The sequence below is a fragment of the Eutrema salsugineum genome, unplaced genomic scaffold, assembly GCF_000478725.1.
Source record: "Eutrema salsugineum unplaced genomic scaffold, Eutsalg1_0 scaffold_1, whole genome shotgun sequence".
Taxonomy (NCBI): Eukaryota; Viridiplantae; Streptophyta; class Magnoliopsida; order Brassicales; family Brassicaceae; genus Eutrema; species Eutrema salsugineum.
This window is the reverse complement of record NW_006256909.1, coordinates 10,978,542-10,999,535: the sequence shown is the minus strand read 5'-3', so window position 1 is coordinate 10,999,535 and position 20,994 is coordinate 10,978,542. Positions and strand designations below refer to the sequence as shown.

The 20,994-nt window shown below is 35.1% G+C and overlaps 4 protein-coding genes across 4 annotated transcripts; 3 read left to right on the top strand and 1 right to left on the bottom strand.

Annotated features, from left to right (window-relative positions):
- Positions 1-218: 218 nt before the first annotated feature.
- On the top strand, positions 219-1,878 carry LOC18028553 (60S ribosomal protein L19-2). The gene is made up of 5 exons (XM_006414336.2): positions 219-406; positions 765-887; positions 992-1,305; positions 1,426-1,481; positions 1,649-1,878. The coding sequence occupies exons 1-5, from the start codon at positions 295-297 to the stop codon at positions 1,674-1,676; spliced, it is 633 nt and encodes a 210-aa protein (XP_006414399.1). The 5' UTR covers positions 219-294; the 3' UTR covers positions 1,677-1,878.
- A 398-nt stretch (positions 1,879-2,276) lies between these two features.
- LOC18028552 lies at positions 2,277-4,436 on the top strand. Its single transcript, XM_024149902.1, has 2 exons — positions 2,277-3,813; positions 3,949-4,436. The coding sequence occupies exons 1-2, from the start codon at positions 2,277-2,279 to the stop codon at positions 4,428-4,430; spliced, it is 2,019 nt and encodes a 672-aa protein (XP_024005670.1). The 3' UTR covers positions 4,431-4,436.
- A 166-nt stretch (positions 4,437-4,602) lies between these two features.
- On the top strand, positions 4,603-6,496 carry LOC18028551. The gene is made up of 8 exons (XM_006414334.2): positions 4,603-4,933; positions 5,012-5,142; positions 5,337-5,414; positions 5,510-5,554; positions 5,648-5,692; positions 5,761-5,812; positions 5,891-5,987; positions 6,197-6,496. The coding sequence occupies exons 1-8, from the start codon at positions 4,633-4,635 to the stop codon at positions 6,360-6,362; spliced, it is 915 nt and encodes a 304-aa protein (XP_006414397.1). The 5' UTR covers positions 4,603-4,632; the 3' UTR covers positions 6,363-6,496.
- Positions 6,497-16,066: 9,570 nt separating this feature from the next.
- On the bottom strand, positions 16,067-20,162 carry LOC18028550. Its single transcript, XM_006414333.2, has 7 exons — positions 19,620-20,162; positions 18,951-19,148; positions 18,217-18,489; positions 17,796-17,898; positions 17,524-17,642; positions 17,052-17,228; positions 16,067-16,933 (listed from the first exon to the last, which is right to left on the bottom strand). The coding sequence occupies exons 1-7, from the start codon at positions 19,908-19,910 to the stop codon at positions 16,127-16,129; spliced, it is 1,968 nt and encodes a 655-aa protein (XP_006414396.1). The 5' UTR covers positions 19,911-20,162; the 3' UTR covers positions 16,067-16,126.
- Between the last annotated feature and the right edge of the window lie 832 nt (positions 20,163-20,994).

Sequence of the window (20,994 nt, the reverse complement as noted above, 5' to 3'; positions counted from 1 at the left end):
ATGATTTAATTTTCTAAATATCAATATTAAATTAAAATTTGTTAAGAACAAAAAAAACGAGAAATTCGTAGTAATTTTCTTTATAACTAAAGATTTTCAAAATAATGAATAAAAAAAACAAATGTGGCCTTATTAACCACATATTAAACGGGTCGGGTTGTTTCGGCCCATGAAAAAAGATCGGTTAACAAAACGGGTACCGCAGTGAAACCGGAGTCAAAGTGAATAGTGATAAACCACAAAAACCCTAATAGTGACGGTGAGAAGGCGAAGAGGAGGTGACGGGGAGAAGCAATGGTGTCACTCAAGCTCCAGAAACGGCTTGCCGCAAGCGTGATGAAATGTGGCAAGGGAAAAGTGTGGCTTGATCCCAATGAGTCTAGCGATATCTCCATGGCCAATTCCAGTAAGATTTTGACTTTTGAGTTCTCGCTCTCTCTCTCTCTATTAAGTTATGTTTTTTTTTTTTTACTTTTTGTTGAAATTAGATTGATGAATTTGTGTTACACGGATATTAGATTGGAATTAGGAGTTATTCTGATGCTAAGTGTTCATTTGATTTCTGAGTGATTCTGCATCAAGCCCCTTTTGAGCTTAAGTTTCCACTTTCCACCTCTGATCAAGCTCCCTTCACCATCTATTTGTTTACGTAGCTTCCCTTTGCTCAAGCTCTTTTAGCTGTTTTCTTTTTTTAGAGTCCCTTAGTATCTTCATGATGTGTTGAGTCTTCTAAAGCCCTCTTTTGTTCTGATTGTCTGTAACAGGGCAGAACATCAGGAAGTTGGTGAAGGATGGTTTCATTATCAGGAAACCCACCAAGATCCACTCACGCTCTCGTGCAAGGAGAATGAACGAGGCTAAGAGAAAGGGTCGTCACTCTGGTTACGGTAAGTTTGAATAGAAACGCTGTATTGTAAAGTCTCTTCATTTTGCTATGTCTACTACTCTGCTTTGGTTAACAATCAAAGAATTGTTTTTTCTTTGGTTTCAGGTAAGAGAAAGGGTACAAGGGAGGCGAGGCTGCCAACGAAGATTCTTTGGATGAGAAGAATGAGGGTGTTGAGACGCTTTCTAAGCAAGTCCCGAGAGACCAAGAAGATCGATAAACACATGTACCACGACATGTACATGAAGGTGAAAGGAAACGTTTTCAAGAACAAGCGTGTTCTTATGGAAAGCATCCACAAGCTAAAGGCCGAGAGAGCAAGAGAAAAGACACTCGCTGACCAGTTTGAGGCCAAGCGCATCAAGAACAAGGCAAGCAGGGAGAGGAAGTTTGCCAGAAGAGAGGAGCGTTTGGCTCAGGTATTAAAATCACAGAATCACCATCTTTGTGATTATTTTAGTTTTTGATTTGGGGTATTTTATTGCTCTACTATGCACTGGTTTTGGTTTTGGTTTCCTTATATATTGGATATCTCATAGGGACCTGGAGGAGAGAAAGCAGCAGTTACCGCACCAGCAACACAACAGGAAGCAGAGTAAGAAACCTGTCTCTTTAGTTTGAACAATGTGTTCTTCTTGATTCATCTTTTGGCCCCTGTCAAAGACTTGTTGAACAATGTGTTAGCATTATTCTTCATGAGCCGTTGTTGATAAAGCTTGTGAAATAGCTATCCAGTTAATGAGGTTTCTTTCTTTTCTTCAGGGTAACCAAGAAGAAGGCGAAGAAGTGAGATCTGTTGCGAAAAAAATTGGGGTTAAAATATGGAGTTTCCTTGTAGAAGAAAACTCCCAGTATTAATCTTCTGTATTTTGTTTGGATCTCAGTTTGCTTTTGCTTTTTTAATAAACCCAAAAAGTTTTGTCTTTCTGTATTTTGCACAATTTTCCTTGGTTCGCTGATCTTAGAAACTATTACCACAGGAAGTTTTACTAATTAACGATACATCTTTGAACATTAAACTTCGAGAAAGATAAAAACTTTTTTAGGCCTTTAATCAATTTTTAAAAACAAAAGAGGAGTAGAAAAAAAAGGTAATTTTTGCAAAATATTGGAGTTTTTTTTTAGAAACTTATGGATATGTTATGGAAACATTAAAAAATCTTTGTATTTATTTAGGTGTACTGACTATTCGATAGCTGCAACCTGGAACATATTTTCTGGCTTGTCTTTCAATGTTCAAACGTAGGAAAAACAAAAATAAAAATAAAGAAAAAAAATAAAGAGAACGACAACAACACATTTCTTGAGCCAGAAAAAGAAAGAAAGACATTTCTAGGTTTCAAAAGATAGAGGTGTTTTCTTCCTTTTCAATCTTCTTCATCTTCTCCAAATGGAATCAACATCCATTGATGCAAATGGTGTTGAAGAGAGAGAAGAGCTGATGGTGTTTCCCAGTGAGAGTAACAACAATCTACCTATCATCAGAAAAACCCATTTTCTGGAACACCATAATGGGTCTGAAGCTATTCGTCGTCCAGCTCCTTGTTCTGACTTAAAGGCGTCGCCTTTGTGCGTAACCTTTTGTGGTTGGAGGTTACCGAACCAAAAATTCAAGTCTTGGTTTCGAAAAATGGCTGCTTTGCACAAACCCACCTGGATAAAAGCTGGAATCTTTGAAGCAATTCAAGCATCGACTTACAAAATCAACAAAAACACATCTCTGATTCTATCTCTCGCTCGAAAATGGAGCCCTGAAACCAGAACCTTCGTCTTCCCTTGGGGTGAAGCAACGATAACCCTCGAGGATGTAACTGTGCTTCTGGGTTTTTCTGTTCTGGGTTCGTCTGTCTCTGCTCCTCTCGAAAGATCAGAGATGGACGAAGCCGTTGAGAAACTGGAGAGACGAAGAAAGGAGAGTGTGAAGCAGTTTTCATGGATTTCAAGCTTTGTAGATGATCAAATGGAGCATGAAGCTTTCCTTGTTTTTTGGCTTTCGAATTTTGTGTTTCCTGATAAGTCTGGTTGTTCGATTTCAAAAGCTGTTTTCCCTATCGCTGTTCGTCTAGCTAGAGGTGAAAGGATTTCTCTTGCGCCTGCTGTTCTTGCCAACGTCTACAGAGATTTGGGTAAAATCCATGCTTTAGCCTCTAATCAAAAAGTTAGGCTCCACTCTCTACTTAAACTAGTTCAAGTATGGACATGGGAGAGATTCAAGAGCATAAGACCACAAGCTAAACTGATACCAAGGGGTGAACCTAGAATTGCTCAATGGAGCGGTCTGAAACAGAAGCTTGAGAACGTGGGACTGTTTCTTCTTGATGATTTTGATTGTCGTCCTTATACTAAACCGTTAATGAACTGGAACCCACCTCGGTTCTACAGTGAAGAAGCTAAGAGGATAAGCATTGATGGTAACAGTCTTGATGATGATGATGATGATGAGCTTGTTTCGTTTGCTCGATGTGTGAGAGTTTCCAAGCTTGTTGGGATTGATTTTACAGAGGATTACTATCCAAATCGAGTAGGAATGCAATTCGGATTGGCTCAAGATATTCCTGTTTCAGTTACTAATCATAGGAGCAACTTCACAGAAAAGGAAGCAAGGGAGGATCACAATAGGCCTCTTGATGGTTCAAAGCAATGCATTCCTTCTCGCCTTACCAAAGCTTCCGTTACTGCTGCCAGATACCGAGACTGGTGGATGAAATCAGTTTCCAAAATCCAGAAAGAACCAGCCGAAACTTTCAATGCAAGCAATACAGTTGATCACTATGACGATAGTGATGATGATGTATCTCTTAAGGTAGTGCCACTGAGCCAAGTGTTTGAAAAGCTAGGAGATGGAAAGAAAAAAACTGAGCAGTTGAAAAACAAGAGACGCAAGTGCGCTAGCGCTGGTGAGGATGACAACGAGAGTGCTATGGATTGTTTTCATATGCAAGATGAAGAAGAAGACGATAACACCACCATTGCTCAGAGAATCAAATCTATAAAGAAGTGTGGCGATGTAAAGGGTACTGGAGGAGAAAGAAGTAGACTTGGAGTTGATTGCAATGCTTCAGACCTTCCTCAAAAGGTTGCTTCTGGAGATAATCACAACAGCTCTTCTGGAGATAATAATGGAGTAGCTGAGAAGGAAAAAGACGATAACATTACCACAGCTCAGATTATCAATTCTAAAAAGAAGTGTGGTGATGATGTAGAGAATACTGAAGGAGGAGGAGATGCTTATGGTGGACCTGAGGTGGATTCCAATGTTTCAGGCCTTGCTCAAAAGCTTGCCTATGGAGCTGAAACTGTAGCAACAACAGAAATAAAGCAAATGAGTGAAGAGAGTGATAAAAAAAACTCAGCAGATCCTTCTAATGGAGCAGCTGAGAAGGAAGAAGAAGATGATGATGAAAGATGGAAGCTGAGGAAACTTGCAATAGAGGAGCTAGCACTGAAGCTGGAAGCACGTATTTTGAAGGTGGAGAAGACGTTGGCAAAGATTAAACAATGGAAGATGAGGAAAAACCTCATCAAAACTCCAGTTTCTGCTTAGGCTATATCGTCCCTTTTGTATCCTCTTGTTATAGACAAAGCTTTTATGGGTTTAAAGAATGACTCCTAAGTCCTATGTACATTCTTCCTTGCAAAATGATAGTTTTGTATTTAAGACTAATCATAATTTAATGGACTTAAATAAACTTATCTCTTTATGTTTTACTACCCTTAACCTACTTCACATTTCTTCTTCTTCTCCGATGACTGCTCTCTCACTCTCACTCTCACTCACACTCACATCATTACCTTCCTTCTACGCGCTTCCCTCTACTACGTGCAAATCACGCGCCTCTCCACCTGGTATCACCGCCTATCTGTCTCTTTCCAGAAGACCGGAGCTTCTTCGACAAGATCGCCGGCGATCAATTGAAGCCATGTCCCGTGATATCAGCGGTTCCGATTCGCCGAAGGCGATCGAATTGGTAGATGAATCTGATTTCGAAAAGCTTCTCTCATCGGATAATCGGATCTCCATCACTGGCTTCGGTTCTCTTCTCTCCGGTGAGTACATTTTTAATCTTCTTTCTTCCTGATTTGATCATGGTGTCATTGGAAAAATTGATTACTTTTCTTCTCCAGAGAGAAGCGCGAGGAGTACTTTCCCGGATTTGGAGAATTTCAGAACCGCGAAACTTGAAGGATTCCGGCGAGTATTCGCCCACTCTGCTCCGATCTTCTTCGAGCGCGGGATCGCAAATCCTGAAACCAAGGTCCCTCTTTTCGACTTTGCTCATTCTGAAAAATGGATTTAACGAAAAGGTTCCTCGAAAAAGCATGGAAATTTTGAAGCTTTCAGTTTATGGATATTGATTTGGAGTAGACACAAAGACTCTGAGTTCTTCCTTGTCCGTATATAGTTTGTCTAAATAGGAGAAACCAATCATGAAAAGTGTAATGTAAACAGGAGATCTCAAGCTTGAGTGTAGAGCCATGTGAAGGAGAGAGTCTTGTAGTGAGTGTCTTTGAGATAAACAGAACAGAGGTACATACATAGATAACTTGAAAATTGCTTCCATTTACTTCAATCTTGTGACATTAGTATAGATATAAATACTCTCTGACGATTTCGATATACAGATTCCGGCTTTCATACAAAGGGAGCTAGAGTTCCGGTTTCTTGCTGTGAGTCACTAGCTCCTCTTTCTTAAGATATTCAGTAAAAGTTATGCCTTATTTGTTTAACTCTTCTGATTTTATTCCTCCTCAACACATTAGGTTGTTCCTGAAACAATGGAAGGCAAACCTTTCACCAATTCTGCGGTTCGTCGATTTTTCTCCTCAGCTACATTTACGTGGTAAAGTCTCTAAGTTTTTGAGGCATGAAACAGGTACTTTGTGGTCGATACAGTGATGAGGACTTTTTCCGAATTAGATGCAAAGGTTAGTCCCTTGTCAGTCTATCTAAAATGTCTCAAAAGCTCAAGCTGTTGTTATATGTTTTACCTTTGTTATCTGCAGGAAACAAAGAGACTTACTTTCACCATTACGGAAGATTCAACATTGATAAGATATGGCGGGACGACATCTTACCTTGTCGTCTCTATCTAAGACACTGGTACCGTGTCTCCTTTCTCACTCCCATAATTTCCAGACTTGTTTCAAATGAATGAGATAACAAACTAATAATTGATTCTTGCGCTATAACTTGGTTTCTTGAATTAGCTTCGAATGAATTTTGGATGGGTAAATCACAGTGCAAAGATTGCATATTTGGGTGTGCTGAAATCAAACTTCAAACTCTGGATTTTTGTTTTTGTGTTGCAGTGTATTGGCAGCTAAGAATCTGGGAGATGAAGCTTACAATAACTTTCTTGATCACACATTCTTGGGAGATAGAAGAACAACCATCAGAGAGTATTTAAGCAGCAGGGGTTCTGGAATCATGGAAGAAGAACCACCTGAGGCTCTCAAGTCCAGATATGGCGGTTGATTTAAAAAAAAAAAAGAAAAAAAAAACAATAAAGAAGATGACTACACTTCACTTTATTCTTCTATCAAACTTTTTAAATCACTGTTTTTGAAAATACAGCTATCGAGATATAAAACTGGAAATATTTTATGTGTCAACATTATTCATCCCACATCGGTAGTTTTGGGAAAGGATTGATTTCACTAGGGGCTATAAATTGGGACGAGTTTTTAAAAAATAAGTAACCCGTTTCTGTCAGAGGAAATGGATGATTCGCCAATGATCGCATAGAGACGGCGGATCGTGCCACCAAATTTGACGGACATAAATTTGAAAGGCGAGTGGGCCTGGCCTTACTTTGGTTGGGCCTGCCCGTCAATTTTTGGAAGCCTCGATATATCATCGGGGTTCTACCACAAACCAATGGAAGATGAGTTAACCGGAGCGAATCTGGACCAGACTTGTAAAATTATTGATTATCCAAAACCTATTATAAACTGTATAGTTTTGTTTAATAGAATTTTTTTTTTTGTCGTCTTTGTATTAATTTAAAGCCCAAAAGGCATTACATGTATTTTCGATTACAAACCCAATGTATTTTCGATTACAAACCCAAGAATAAATTTGGTCCAAGTAAATCAAATTATTACAAACCACAAAAAAATAAGATAAGTGATAATGCATGATGTCAAAGAAATTGAAGAGTAGTCGCTGCAAACTCGCCGGCGAAAGTAACATATCGAAATTATTCCGGTGAAACACCGATCAGCTGTTTATCGAAAACGCCATCCTCCGAAGAGCAGATCCAATCCAGATTCAAGCAGAAAAACTTCATACCACCATAGAATTTTACTGTCGATCATCAAATACACGTGACCAAACACCCAACACCTTGAAAGGCTTCATTAAAGGGTTGAAAGGAGACATAACTCCTGGTCAGATAGGATGATGCCACCATTAGAAGTAGAAGATTCTACTCTCTGTCATCGGATCTTAGCTTTGCCACTGCTTCATGAAGAAAAGATGAATGGGCAGCTCTAATAGAGGAAAGAGAAAGACAAAAACAAAGTCCGAACTTGAAAAACCTTTTGCTTGATCTTATATATGAAATATTACTCTTAGCAAGCAAAGGAAATTCAATACGAACACAAAAGATTCGGTCTTTGTCGGAAAACCAAATCCGTTAAACGGAAATTATTGATCCAATATTAATCGGAATATACATCAAAGGAGAAAAAGCATTCTCTCTCTGAAAGATGGATATGAGAGAAGAGAGAGAGGCAAAAAACTCCTTTGTATTTGTTTAATAGAGTTTAACATCCTACTCCTTCACTTAAATTTTACGTTTTTTGTGTTCAAATAAAATGAAATAATTTTTTTATATTGGTAAAAGCAAAATTGATGAATTTTCATATATTAAAATAAAATAATTGATCACAAATAAATATAATGAAATAAAAATATGAAAAAAAAAGATAGTTTCTCTCTTCGTGTTGATATGATTAGTCAATATAGTATGGTGTTTCTACTACTCTCGTTTTTCAATATATTAAATTTATTCACAGTAATTAATCCAAATAAGATTCAACATTTTTCTAACAAATCAAACAGTTGAATATTGTAAGTAATCTAATAAATCTAATATATGAACCAAAACTCTGTATTAATATCTGAAAACTAAGCATTATTTTAAACAAATGAGCAAGTCACGATTTTCAAAATGACCAACTTGGATCATTGTGTCATGTACTGACCGTTAATTGTTATACAGAAAATATCACAATCTATAAATGAATTACATTTCATCCCAAAAAAAAACTAATGTATTTGTCATATACTTTTTGAAAAATGTGAAATAATTTTGGAAAGTCGATGATTTCATATATTTTTTCACTTATAAACATTCTTAATAATCTTAGACTTACATTGGTTTGAAAGATTGAGTTTTTCATCATAATTTCCATATTGTACATTACCATGTTGATTTTAACATTCCATGAAATTGCTTTACAAGGTTGTATATCTTTTCCGTAATTTTTTTTTTCGCTTACAAATATTTGAGAGATTTTCATATTTTTATCATAATTTTTTTATCTATTTTCATCATTTAAAATAGTTTCATCATATGATATATATGAAAATTTTGATAAATCATTTGTAAAATTTGAGCAGTATCATATTGGACTAAATTTGTAGACAACTATAGATGAGGGTTTAATACAATTGTTAAAGTTGTAAATGCATCATTTATCCGAGCAAAATTAATTATAAAAGGTAAAAAGTAAAAAGTAAAAAGTAAAATTTGCAAGAAGCATGTACTCGGCGAAACTCGGGTGTCCTTGGAAATTAGTTCGGCTTAGTAAGCCCTACTCTCCGGAGTTTTCCTGTAACCGGAAATTAGTTCGGTTTAGTAGGCCCTACTCTAATGCATTTAGGTTTTGTATATATATACCAACCGTTAGTTTAGTTTGGTTTTTAAATTTTGTTGTTTGGTTTTTAAAACCAAACCTTCTCCTCATTTTTAATTTATTTCAAATTAATATTTTTCTTGTTTCCTAAGAGTTTAGCAAAATTCCAATTCCAAATTATAAAATAAACTAAATAGATACTGATCATTGAACAAAACCTATTTGTGCTAATCATATATATTAAAAGCGAAGTAAAATTTATTCAATTAAAACAGAAGCACATTTAGTGCTTGCATCCAAACACTCCCATTTTTTTTATAATATTTTATTTTTATTTTTATACTTAATTTCTGAAAATTAGTTATTAATTTAGATATTTTTAGATTTCCTAAAATCTAGATCATCTTTAATTTAAATTTCAAATTATTAGAAATTTAATTAAATTTAGTTACAAAAATTTGCATTCAATTTAATTTAAATTCAAAAAAAACAAAAACAATTATAATTAAATTTTATTACGAAAATTTAGATAATAATTTTAATACTTTAGAATTTCTTAAATACAGGAAAGATTTAATTTAAAATTTTAAATTTAAATAATATTATTATGAAATGCATAGTAAATAAATATTTTATCGTATTTTATCATAAACAATCGGTCTAAAATATCAAATATTTGAGATTAATAAATATTTATATTATATAATAATATGATCGAGCTAATTAGAATTATATATATATATATATATTTAAGATCCATGAGTTAATTTATTAAAACATGTAAGATATTAAGATGATTTGAGACAGTTAAACTAACATGTTAGCCTGTTTATATATATATATATATATATACATTTTTTTAATAGTACAAATAGTAAATAAATATCTTATTATATTTTTTCATAATCAATTGGTCCAAATATTCCATATTAATAAATATTTATAGGGTTATACAATTATAATTATAGTTTTATACGGGTTAGTTTGTCAAAACATGTAAGATATTAAAAATGATTTAAGACAACTAAACGGATGGATTAGCAAATTCATAGATATATAGATTGCTTATGTGTAAATCTAAATTCACATAATAACAAAGTTTATAATTAACATTAGATCAATGTATACTTAATTAACGTATACTCTTATTCTACTAATATACAAATTTTACTGTTTAAAATTAAAATATGAGAACAATTTTTTGATTTAAAAAAATAAATAACAAAAATAAATTTTGTCTAAACAAAAAAGATAAATGCAACTTATATTAGAAATAAAAAAAAAATAAAACATTCCCGTGCGGACGCACGAGGTTAAAATCTAGTTTTAGTTTAAAGCTCTCTCATTCATTTTGGGAGTGGCTAATTATTGTTTTGTCCTTCACTAAAAAGACTTTAATACCCTTTTAATTGGTTTAAATTAAGTTTGTAAAATAACCACATGACTGTACCAGAATGGTTGTATAATATCGATTTATTAGGTTTTATATGGACTAAAACCCGTCTTTGTTTTTATTTTCTGAAGTCTGCCCCCTTATTTGAAAAAAAAAAATTGCTCAAAACCCTACTTATCTGTAATAGACGATTAAAAAAACCCTAATTATGAATAAATCTTCGTTTTTTTTAGTAATTAGGTCATCTACAGTTCTTACAGTTTTCGAATTTCTGAGGTTTTCTTAGATTTGAAATCATATTTGTTGCTTATAGTTAGCTGTCTTCGTTGATCTTATTCGCTTCTGATTTTATTCGTTACGAAATCGACTCATTGTTTTATGTTTGGTTTCTCGCTTAATTATTGTTATTATTGTTGTTTTAGTTGGCTCGGTGAGGATGGATCAAATATATTTTATGAAGAACCAATTATAATATTTCAGGTCATGCATGGTCATGGATATAACTTATAAGTCAATGACACGTTTCAAAAAAAAGGTTAAAAAAATTGAAACCGGTGATGAATAATAGTATGGTTCTCTTTTCGTTACGTTAGTAAATCTTCATCACATTTTGTCAAAATCGGTGGTGAATTCTAACACAAGTGAGCTATGGGACTCGAAATTAGCAGGTTCGATTTATTATCATGCTTGTGTTCTGATGATGAGGTTGATGTAAAGAGAATCAATACAGAGAAGAAGACTATGGCCGATGATGGACCGGGGTAGATTAGTGTTTCGTGCATGAAGATAGAGAAAAGTCGATATCCAATGAGAAGGAAGATGATGATGCTAATGAAAGACTCAAACAGAAAAAGCTTGCAATAAATGAGTTAGCGCTGTCGGTATCATGTACTATGCAAGTGGAGAAGAGTTTGGCCAAAAGAAAGCAAAAAAAAAAACAGAGTTTGTGTCTTTGGAAGGAGAAGTATACTTGAGGAGAACATTAATAAAGACCCATGGATTTGTTAAAAGCTTGCTTCTTAAGATGAAACTATATAAAAAAATGGAGAAACGGAGTGAAGAAAATGATAAGCAGAGAAAATTGTGGTTGTGATCCCATCCAATGAAAATAACTCTTCACGTCCCCCTCTTGATGCTAATGAGTATGTTTTATTACTGTCTCAGTACAAAGGGCAAGAAAAACCTGTTGTAAGGTTCATGTAAATGGATTTAATACAGAAAATAATGGTTCGTAGTTGAACCAAAGAAGCATAGTGTTTGGTCCATGAAGATGGAGAAGAAAAGAGCTCCAATGTGAACTTTTTAAAAGGAAGAAGATATTCATGAAAGATAGAAACAGACAGTTTGCAATAATGGACATAGGATTAAAACTGGAGGCACGTATTACCGATGTGGAGAAGAGTTATGCAAAATTAATTTAATTTGTAGATTTGGGGAGCTGTAACATGGCTTTGTACTTTACAAGTGTGATGGATGATTCAGACTGGATGTACTCCTAGTTTCTTTTGCAATAGAACAGTGATGTAGTTGTAATATAAAAGATTCGGAATCCAGAGGACCAGTGTTACTCTATGATTTTGCGAGGATTGAATTAAAGCTAAGACGAAAGATGGTTTGTTGCGAAAACAAAAAGGTAAACAGAATGGCAAACAACGATTTGAATTCAGATTAAAACAAGCACTAGATCAAGGTAATTCGCAGGAGTTTCAGAGATGAGAATCAAATGACTATTCAAGGCACAACTTAAATACAGGTCTCGAACTCAAACATAAAAGCTTATCGATCCACTGTCGTGATCTCGATAACTTTATCTAACAACCTAAATTCTAAACTGTCGTTTGAACTTAGAAAATTGCAGACAAGCATTAACAAACAGGTTTGATCTGTTCACGATTTGCATTAACAAACAGGTTTGATCTAGCAACCTATTACACTTTTGATGAATATATTAGCCTATGAACGTAAATTGAATGGCCAGTTCAACCTAAGCGTTAAGTCCAACAAAGGTGAAGACAATCGATTATAGACCCTATTTGCATCCAATTCTCTAACTCATGAAATCCTTTGAAAACCTTAATCTAGCTAAGAGATCTACTCAGACATGGAGGAAAGAAAAACAGCAACAGATGAAAAGGAATTCATGAATTAAAATCGCAGAAGAGATAATAGGGTTCTGAATTCTTCTCAAAGTGTAGCAGATTTCTTCTCCCAAAAGCTTACAAGTAAAAACTCTCTGGTTCAAGAAATTGTAAAAAGAAAGCGTAGAAAGTCTGTAGAAAAACGTGATAATAAAACACAGGCGGCTCTGGGCTTTTTATTCCATCTCACGCGACTTAGGATTAGGTAAAATCGTTTTCCTTATTTTTTCTCCCGTCTGGAGCAGGTGCTCCACGAAGGGTCCACACCGGAAGCAGGTGCTCCGCGGATGATTTCTCCAAAAGCGTGTGAAATAGCTCATTGTTGCTCCAATTCATCTCCTTTTGCTCCAATGCCTCCTAAACACTCAAATCCTCTGATAAGGCATCCAATTCACCTGAAACTTACTGAAAAAACTCCAAAAACTCCTAAAACAATTAGTAAACACAGGTTAGAATGAGTCAAAATCTCCACTCATCAATGGATACAGCAGAAAAATAGACAATACAATTTTAAAAAATATAAAGATGATGGAGAAGGAGAGAGAAGAAGAACAAACAAAACAAAATCTGAAAGCAAAAGATGAAAAAAATCCAGAAAAAGAATAAAACCCATACACAAAAAGATGAAGAAAAAGAGGAAGCTGAAAATAGCTACATAACAAATGTGTTGCTAATTTTAATATTTATGATAAAAATAATTAAAATTTTTATTAATCTGGTAAAAAATATTAAAGAAAAAAAATTCGAAGAAAACAAAAATAGTGAAGATGAATAGGAAATGACGATGAAAAGGAAGAAAAAAAATACTACAAAGATAAAAAAATCTGAAAAATAAATGAGGAAAAAGACGAACACTAAACAATTGAAGAAAATTTTGGAAAAGACAATAAAAAGGACAATGATAAAGAAAAATAAAAACCATAAACATAATAAGAAGATGAATGAGACCAAGATGTTGAAGAAAAAGAAAAAAGAAAAAGTAAAGGATTTGGAGAAGAAAAATAGAAACTGTAAGAAGAGGAAGAAGAAGTGGAAAAAGTGGAAGAAGTTGAAGAAGAAGAAAAAGCCAAATATGAAGAAAGAGAAAAGGAAAATACGAGGGAGAAGATAAACCGAAATATAATAAATAAGAAAAAGATAAATACGAGACGAAGAAAACCTGAAGAATAATAGAAAAGATGAAGACAACTCAAATGAAGAAGAAAAAAAAAATTTATACATAAGATTACTGTTAATATATGATTTTATAATGTAGTCAACATTAACAATTTTATGATGAAAATTTGTGTCCATGTTTCGGAGAAGGATAAAAATCGATTAGAAAGAGAGACACTTAAAGCAAAATAGAGAAAGAGTTCTAGCGAGGGCCAAATAGAAAATAATTAGTCAGAGGGAGAGAACCATCCGTAATTACAAAGTGTAAGTGGGTAAAACCTTTATTCGTTTATGTTCTTGAGCATTATGATTGTCAATGATTTATTTCAGAACTAATTACATAAAAATTTAATTATAAACCTTATGAATTTTAAAATTTATGGTAAGAAAAAATTAAAATAACATCAATTAAAAATATTTTGTAGCAATTAGTGTAACACTCAATATATGATAAATAGTCTAATCACTAACTTTTCATATTCATTCACCAAATAATATAATTATATAACTCAGGAAAAAACAAAAAAAATTAGGCTTTGTAAAAACAGATCAAAAATAAAAAGTTGATGTGTGATTAGAAAAAATGGAGAAGGAGAATGAAGAGAAGACGAAGAAGAAAAAAACTTTTAAAGATAAAAAATCGGAGAAAATGATGTCAATGAAGAAGAATTCAAAAATATACGAGAAAATATGAAGAAAAATAAAACAAAGACCGGATAAGAATAAGAAGATCGATAAGACAAAAAAAAATAAAAATAAAGATGATAATTTTGAAGTCAGAGATAGAATAATCAAAGAAAAAAAATAAGAACTCAGACAAAAATGAGAAAAAAGAACCATAAGATTCTCAAACTATTTATGCTCGGAAAAAAAAAACAAAGAAGATTAAGAATGATTATGTGGAGACGAAAACCACACTTTTATCGTAGTTCAGTTGGTTTATAAGATTTATAAACACTTATTATTTTTTGGATGTTTAATTTTAGACAGTGTCTACATTTTTTTAGTTAATTTTATTTTAATTATTTATGTCTCAAGTGGTTATTCTTTTTCTCTTCGGTTTATAACAAAAAAGTATAAGTTTTAAAAACCCCTCGGCTTGCACTTTATCTTCTAAAATTCTTCGGTCTGCGCAAGGCGCGAGCTAAACACCTAATTCATTCAAAAAACAAAAACTAATATTCTTAATTAAACTTATTAGTAAATCAAACAAATCGACAAATTATACTTGTTTTAGGTCTTTTAAGTATAAACTGTCGAGAAAATTACCATTTTGCAGAGTGAGAGTGAGAGAGCAAGCGATGTACTATCTACTCTCTAATTGAGTATCTCTAAATCTGTACTTTGGACTTAATTAGGAAGCATGTTTTAAACCCAAAAAAGCTTTGTCTATGACAAGAGAGGCTGCAAAAGCGACGACGATATATATAGCCTACGCCGAAACTGGTGTTTTGATGAGGTTTTTTCTCATCTTCCATTGTTTAATCTTTGCCAACGTCTTCTCCACCTTCAAAATGTACGTGCTTCCAGCTTCAATGCTAGCTCCTCTATATATATAGCAAATTTTTTTCTGCTTCAATCTTTCATCATCAATAAAATCATCATCTTCTTCTTCCTTCTCAGCTGCTCCATTAGAAGGATCTGCTGATCAGTTGTTTTTATCATTCTCTTCACTCATTGGAATCCACCTCATAATTAAGCATCTCCAGTTAGTGATGAATCTTAACTTTTTCTTCATTAAATCCGGCCGGTGTCATTATCCTAAGACTTAGAAACAAAAAAAATGCGAACCAAAGACACAGACATACAAATCTAAAATAGTCATTCTACTCTTGGTGTTTTGTCTTGTTTCTAAAGTACTGGTCTGAAAAAAACATCTAGGCCACAAATTTTTTTAACGAGTTTTTCTTTTTTACCTTTTTCTTAGAGTTTGCTCTTCTAGGCATCTAATCTCTTCAGGACAAGTCAGACTCGTCGACCACATCGGGCCCGTTGTTCAAACGGCCAACGATCTCTTCACATATCTTCTGAATCTGTGATTGTACATATATCAAAAAACTCCCGGACATTTTCCTCTTTCTTTTGTCGAAGTTGTTCAAGCGCATGCGCTATTGCACAGAAAGTTGTTCAACAATGGTTCCTCAAGTTTTATCTGGCTGCAATCGAGACAGAAACATCAAATCACTCTATAATCATCTCATATTTTTCCATATTTAGACGTGGGCGCACTTACAAATGCCGAGATAGCTTTTATCTCCAAGAGTAATTATGAGACTGGAAAGTTCAACCTTGGCATCCGACAAGGCCTGAAGAAGCTCTGCATGAGATTCTTGTAAACATTAAGATACTCCTCCTCTATTCGAGTAAGAGATGGAAACATATATACATATAGATGTGATGTTACTTAGATAATGCATGGATTTAACGAAAACATTTGAAAGAGGTGATAAACTTTCTAGAGTACTTTTTCTAAAACTATCAGAAAATGCGGAAGTACGGAATATCACGTCTAATAACGTATATAGATGGTATAGTTGGATTGCCGAGTCTAAATCCTGAATCTCCAAGCTAACAAAACTTACAATTTTGTATGGCTTTTTCCAAAACAATTGGACTAAAATAGCATGTAAACTCTACGTATAATAAATATTTATAATGTACAATCAGTTGATAATGAAGCTAAAAATCTCATCAAGAGTGTGGATCACACTCGAGCTCAGTAATCAAAAGTTCCATCATTTTTTTATACATTGGCATATAATGATCATTGATCATTCTTCTCGATAGCCTCATCTTTCTGTACAATTCTCTTGGCGTCTCATATAATTTCACACGCTCCACAGTCCTCGTCGTCCCCACAACCATTACCTCGTCACGCTCTGTTTCAGACTCGGTCTCTGTCACCGACACTATGTGCATTATCTTACCCGGCGGGTAAAACCGCTGGCTCTCTATAAAATCCGTTGACGATGCTGAAACCGGACTCTGGTTCTGTCCCGTGGAGGAATCGCCTCCACCGGTAATGATAGTCGTCTCTTCCTCCATTATCTCCTTTGCTGCCGCTGCTTCTTCTTCAATGGCTTCGCTGTCTCTTTCCTTCTCCTGTCGAGTCAGCTCTTTGTCTAGTTCGTCCCATAGCTCACCTTCTGTTACGTCTTCTTCCACTGAGGATGTTTCAGTAATGACTTGGTCGACTGAGACTAACGGCTCTTCGTCTTCTCCTTCTTCTGATTCTTCGCGATCAGATTCGCTGCTGCTTGATGAACAACGCTCTGCTCTCTTGTGACCTTTACGGTCTATCACTACGGTTTCAGCCAGTAGAGCTTCTGTGCTTCTTCTTTCGGGCATTATAGCGGAAGCTTCTGGCAAGTCTGTGACTTTGGAGTTTAGTTGAGAGCTAATTGCTCGGCGGCGTGGCCCTATGCAAGACCATGAAGAGAGAGTTGAACGAGTCTGCACAACGGCTTGCGCTACGTCTTGTGCACGCTTTAGCATGACCTGAACAAGTATACCAACATAATCATCATCACCATGACAAAAGAAAAACCTGTCGACAAATCTATATTTTTTGTTGTTTCACTGATAAAGATTTGGTATTCTGATCCACAGATCATACCTGAGTGCCACTTGAGACAGGCCGCAGAATCGCCCCAGCACCAGCCACTTTCGCTTTTGCGCTGGCTATAGAGGGCAAACGAGATCCTATTGCATTTGCAGACCGATAAACAACACTAAGAACCCTGGTGTGCTCGACCTGATCACGCAGGTCGTTTGACCAGGAGGACGATGTGACCTGCCAACAATTTGAAACAAAAAGGGACCTTATTTGTAGGAAAATGGGTGGACATTTAACAACTTGGAGAAACCATGGATGGGAAAAATCCACAGATATCACAACTTAAGAGTTAAGACAGTAGTTCCCATTATCAATGATGCACTTGTCAACTAGCCAAAAGTGATTTCTTATTTGATATACCAAGGTTAGTAATATATTGCACCATTACAGAATCAGGACCACTTATTCTGATGGTGGACTGGGATGAAACATGTGATATTAACATCACATAAAGTCAAAGTATGTCACGTACCTCAGAACGAAGGTCATCGACTGAAGCAGCAGAGAATGTTGGGACAAGATCAGATCCATTGATAATAGTAGTAATGAAGTGCTTGCCTGATTCTGCTAAATCCCAAGTCATACAAGCAGCTGCGAGTTGTTCAATAAACATTCAGAGCAAAGCATACGATTTGCAAATCCCAGAATAATTGATATATAAAGAGTTTCGGCATTAGAATGAAAATAGAGGAGCACATAACAGAAAAGACAAGAATATACCACCATTAATCTTAAATTGGGTACCTGGTGCAAAAGTGAAGCAAGTAGCAGAGGCAAACTCTTTTTGCTCCCGAAGAATATATGTTAAAAGTGCAGCTGTCCCACCTCCAAGAGAATGACCCACAATCTGAAAGAATATATGCTCCTTAGAAACGATGCAATAGATAAAGGACTTCCGTTTCAAGTAAAATTCCCAAGCCAAAATGAGTATCATTTTAAAACTATCAACTATCTCTCTAACACGAATGTTTAAAGGAATTGAGATTTGTACGTGAGAACTAATTAAGTTGACTTCGATGTTTGTGCATTTTACCATCTGCAGTCAGCTAAGTGTGAAAATGAGCAGCATACATTTTTCCAGGTCAGCTAAATCTATTGGTATTTAAATCTTTAGAACAATAGTAATCTGTGAATCCAGAAAGTATCGCTAAATTCAGAGTATTACCTGAACCTTGTAACCAGGATTCTCATCAAGGGCCTTGACGAGGCAAGGAACACTAAGTTTAGCAATCCATCGTGCTGCAGCAACCATTCCGCAATGTGCATAACCTAAAACTAAGTTGCTTAGTCCACCATCATGCAAAACTGAATGATGGAAAGGGACCACTGCACCAGTTGCTGCTGTTAATGTATCTTTAATGCTATGAGTACCACGGATCAATAGCAGAAAACATTTTGAATTGGTATCACGTATGATCGTGAAGGCAGGCTGCAAAATCTGCAGGATCCCCAGAAACAATTGATCATAATTCCGGAAATAAACTAAAACAACAAATCCGAACTCAAGAAGTATAAAAAATCTAAACCAGACGAAACAATTGGCACTGTATCTGTTTTTAATCTTCCCCTTTGATTCTAGTTTCCATATTGACTAGCATGATAGTCATTGTATCAAAAAGACTATTCAACTGTTAAAACTATTTGTAACTGAGATAGGTCCAAAGTTTAATACAGGAACAGGACTGAAGATCACTCATTACGGGGGAGATATATTGTTATTAAAGTATCTATGTTAGAAAATCTCTTATTAGCCTCCCAATACACATATCCCAAGAGAAAGCTATCCAAAAAGGATGACAATATAGTGCTTCAGTAGTCTGGGAATGACAGTATAAATTACTACAAATAAGCTAATCACGAGTAATATCAAGAAAAAAATATCACATTGACATAACCTACCCCTGCTTTAGGCTTCTGAAGAAGGACATCTTCATGAGTATAACCAGCAGTCTCCAGAAACACAGGAAATGGCTTCTTGGAGAAAAGCATACAGAGTGTCAAATATCTCAGTAGTTCCGTCAACTCAATGATAATATGTGGTCCTCTTAACTCTATACAATTACTTCCAGCATAAACACTAGCAGCTGGAAAGTTGCCCTGGAAAAAACAAATGCAAGCAAGCCATGTCACTTGCTACTAATTTTTCCACCAATGTAACTGAAAGAAATGCACTATGCATTAAAACAGCTCATCACTATACACGAGTAACTTGAAAAACTTTCCACATGCAGGATAATCAACCAACCATCATGCACTAAAATTAACAAAACGGATAATTAAACGGAAGACAAAGTCCACATATTTATGAACAGAGCTCCAATACGTCTTATCAGGAAAGTAATACGATCTAGGACTCCTCAGAATAGCCACCACAAAGATGAAAGAAGAGAGAGTATATTTTTAATTAAAAAAAAAAAACAACTCTTTGAAGCTTGAACTAAGCCCACGCTTCCATATATAAAACAAAATCAAATAAGCTTGCTTAATTATGCATCCTATTTCAAATTCAAGCCTTAAATCCGAGAACCTAGAAGGAGAAGATAAAGAATGAGATCAAAAGCTGCAAACCTGCCTACGCATCAAATAGTTAATACCAAAAGCCAGATCGGCGATGGGCCACTTGCCCAGAGTCTCTGAATACGTAAACCGTAACGTCTCCGACAAAGTTGAAATAGTCTCAAGCCAAGTCGCCGGAGCCTGAGCCGGCCTCCTCACGGTCCTCCTCCTTCCGGATCTCCCCGACTTAGCCAACTCGCCTCCTGAATCGTCTTCCCCATCTCTCGCCCATACGATCCGCCGGCTTAGTAAGTACAGAACCGCCACTGCTCCCGTGGCGGTCACCAGTGCACCCGCCGCCATACGTGATCCTCCGCAAATCGGGAAAAAAAAAAACGTTCAAATCGAATTCACTCCTCGCCGAATCTCGAAACGTAAACACGATTCTCTCCAGGGGTTCTGATTCTCGCTGAAACGAAACGCGATAACGAAGATTCTTCAATAATCTCGAAACCGTTCAGCAGAAATCCATCATAATGCATGAATCGAAGCTCCGATTTCTCCAAAATTCAACCGATTTTGTGCATCCCGGGAACGTTGCGCAGGAGAAAGAAAAGCGATGATCGTAATGAATTCATGGATTCATGAATTTTTTTTCACCTTTTTAAAGGTTAAATTACCAGAAAGGTCATAGACACATCGGCATCTACTCAGGTAAATCAGGGGTATTACCGTCAGTTTAAGCTTACGTGGATTTCTTGTAGATAAGTAGGTAACCATTTAAGGTTAGTCCAAAGAAAAGAAGAAAGGAGAAGGCACGTTAGGAATTTTAGATTTGCTGCATCTGCTTAAAGCAATCCGTTGAGATTACGGCTCTAATCAGGATTAGGCACTAATCGTTAGTTACCAATTATATTATTGGTTGATGGACACGGTCAAACACAACTGCTTTTTGAGTACAAACCTGTGTATTATATATTATATAAAAAAATGCCCATTGCTTTCATGACTTTGCATTCAGGTTTTATATCTTACAAACAAAACTATAAAAGAAAAATAAAATTAAAATGTTATAAAAAAACTCATCTTTTATCACTTTTCCTAAATACCACATTGATTTGAGTTTGGAACACCAATACTAGAAAAAAACATGCAGATAATGGTTAAACGTTACAATAAATATAAATATATATTTATATGGATTTTCTTCCATTTTTTGTAAGAGTAATCTTATGAAAAAAAAAAGCATTAAGATAGTCTAAACGGAATATGAAAAAAAAAGTTTCGGTCGACATCTACTCTCTACATTTAAAAGTAGACTAGTTGACCATTAAAGCTAATGAATACATTAATCGAGGTGCTATAAAGAACAAATATATAGCTAAGATTTCATCTATTTGAATCGTCTATTTTCACGATTTCTTTTCATAATCATTTTCTACTCATT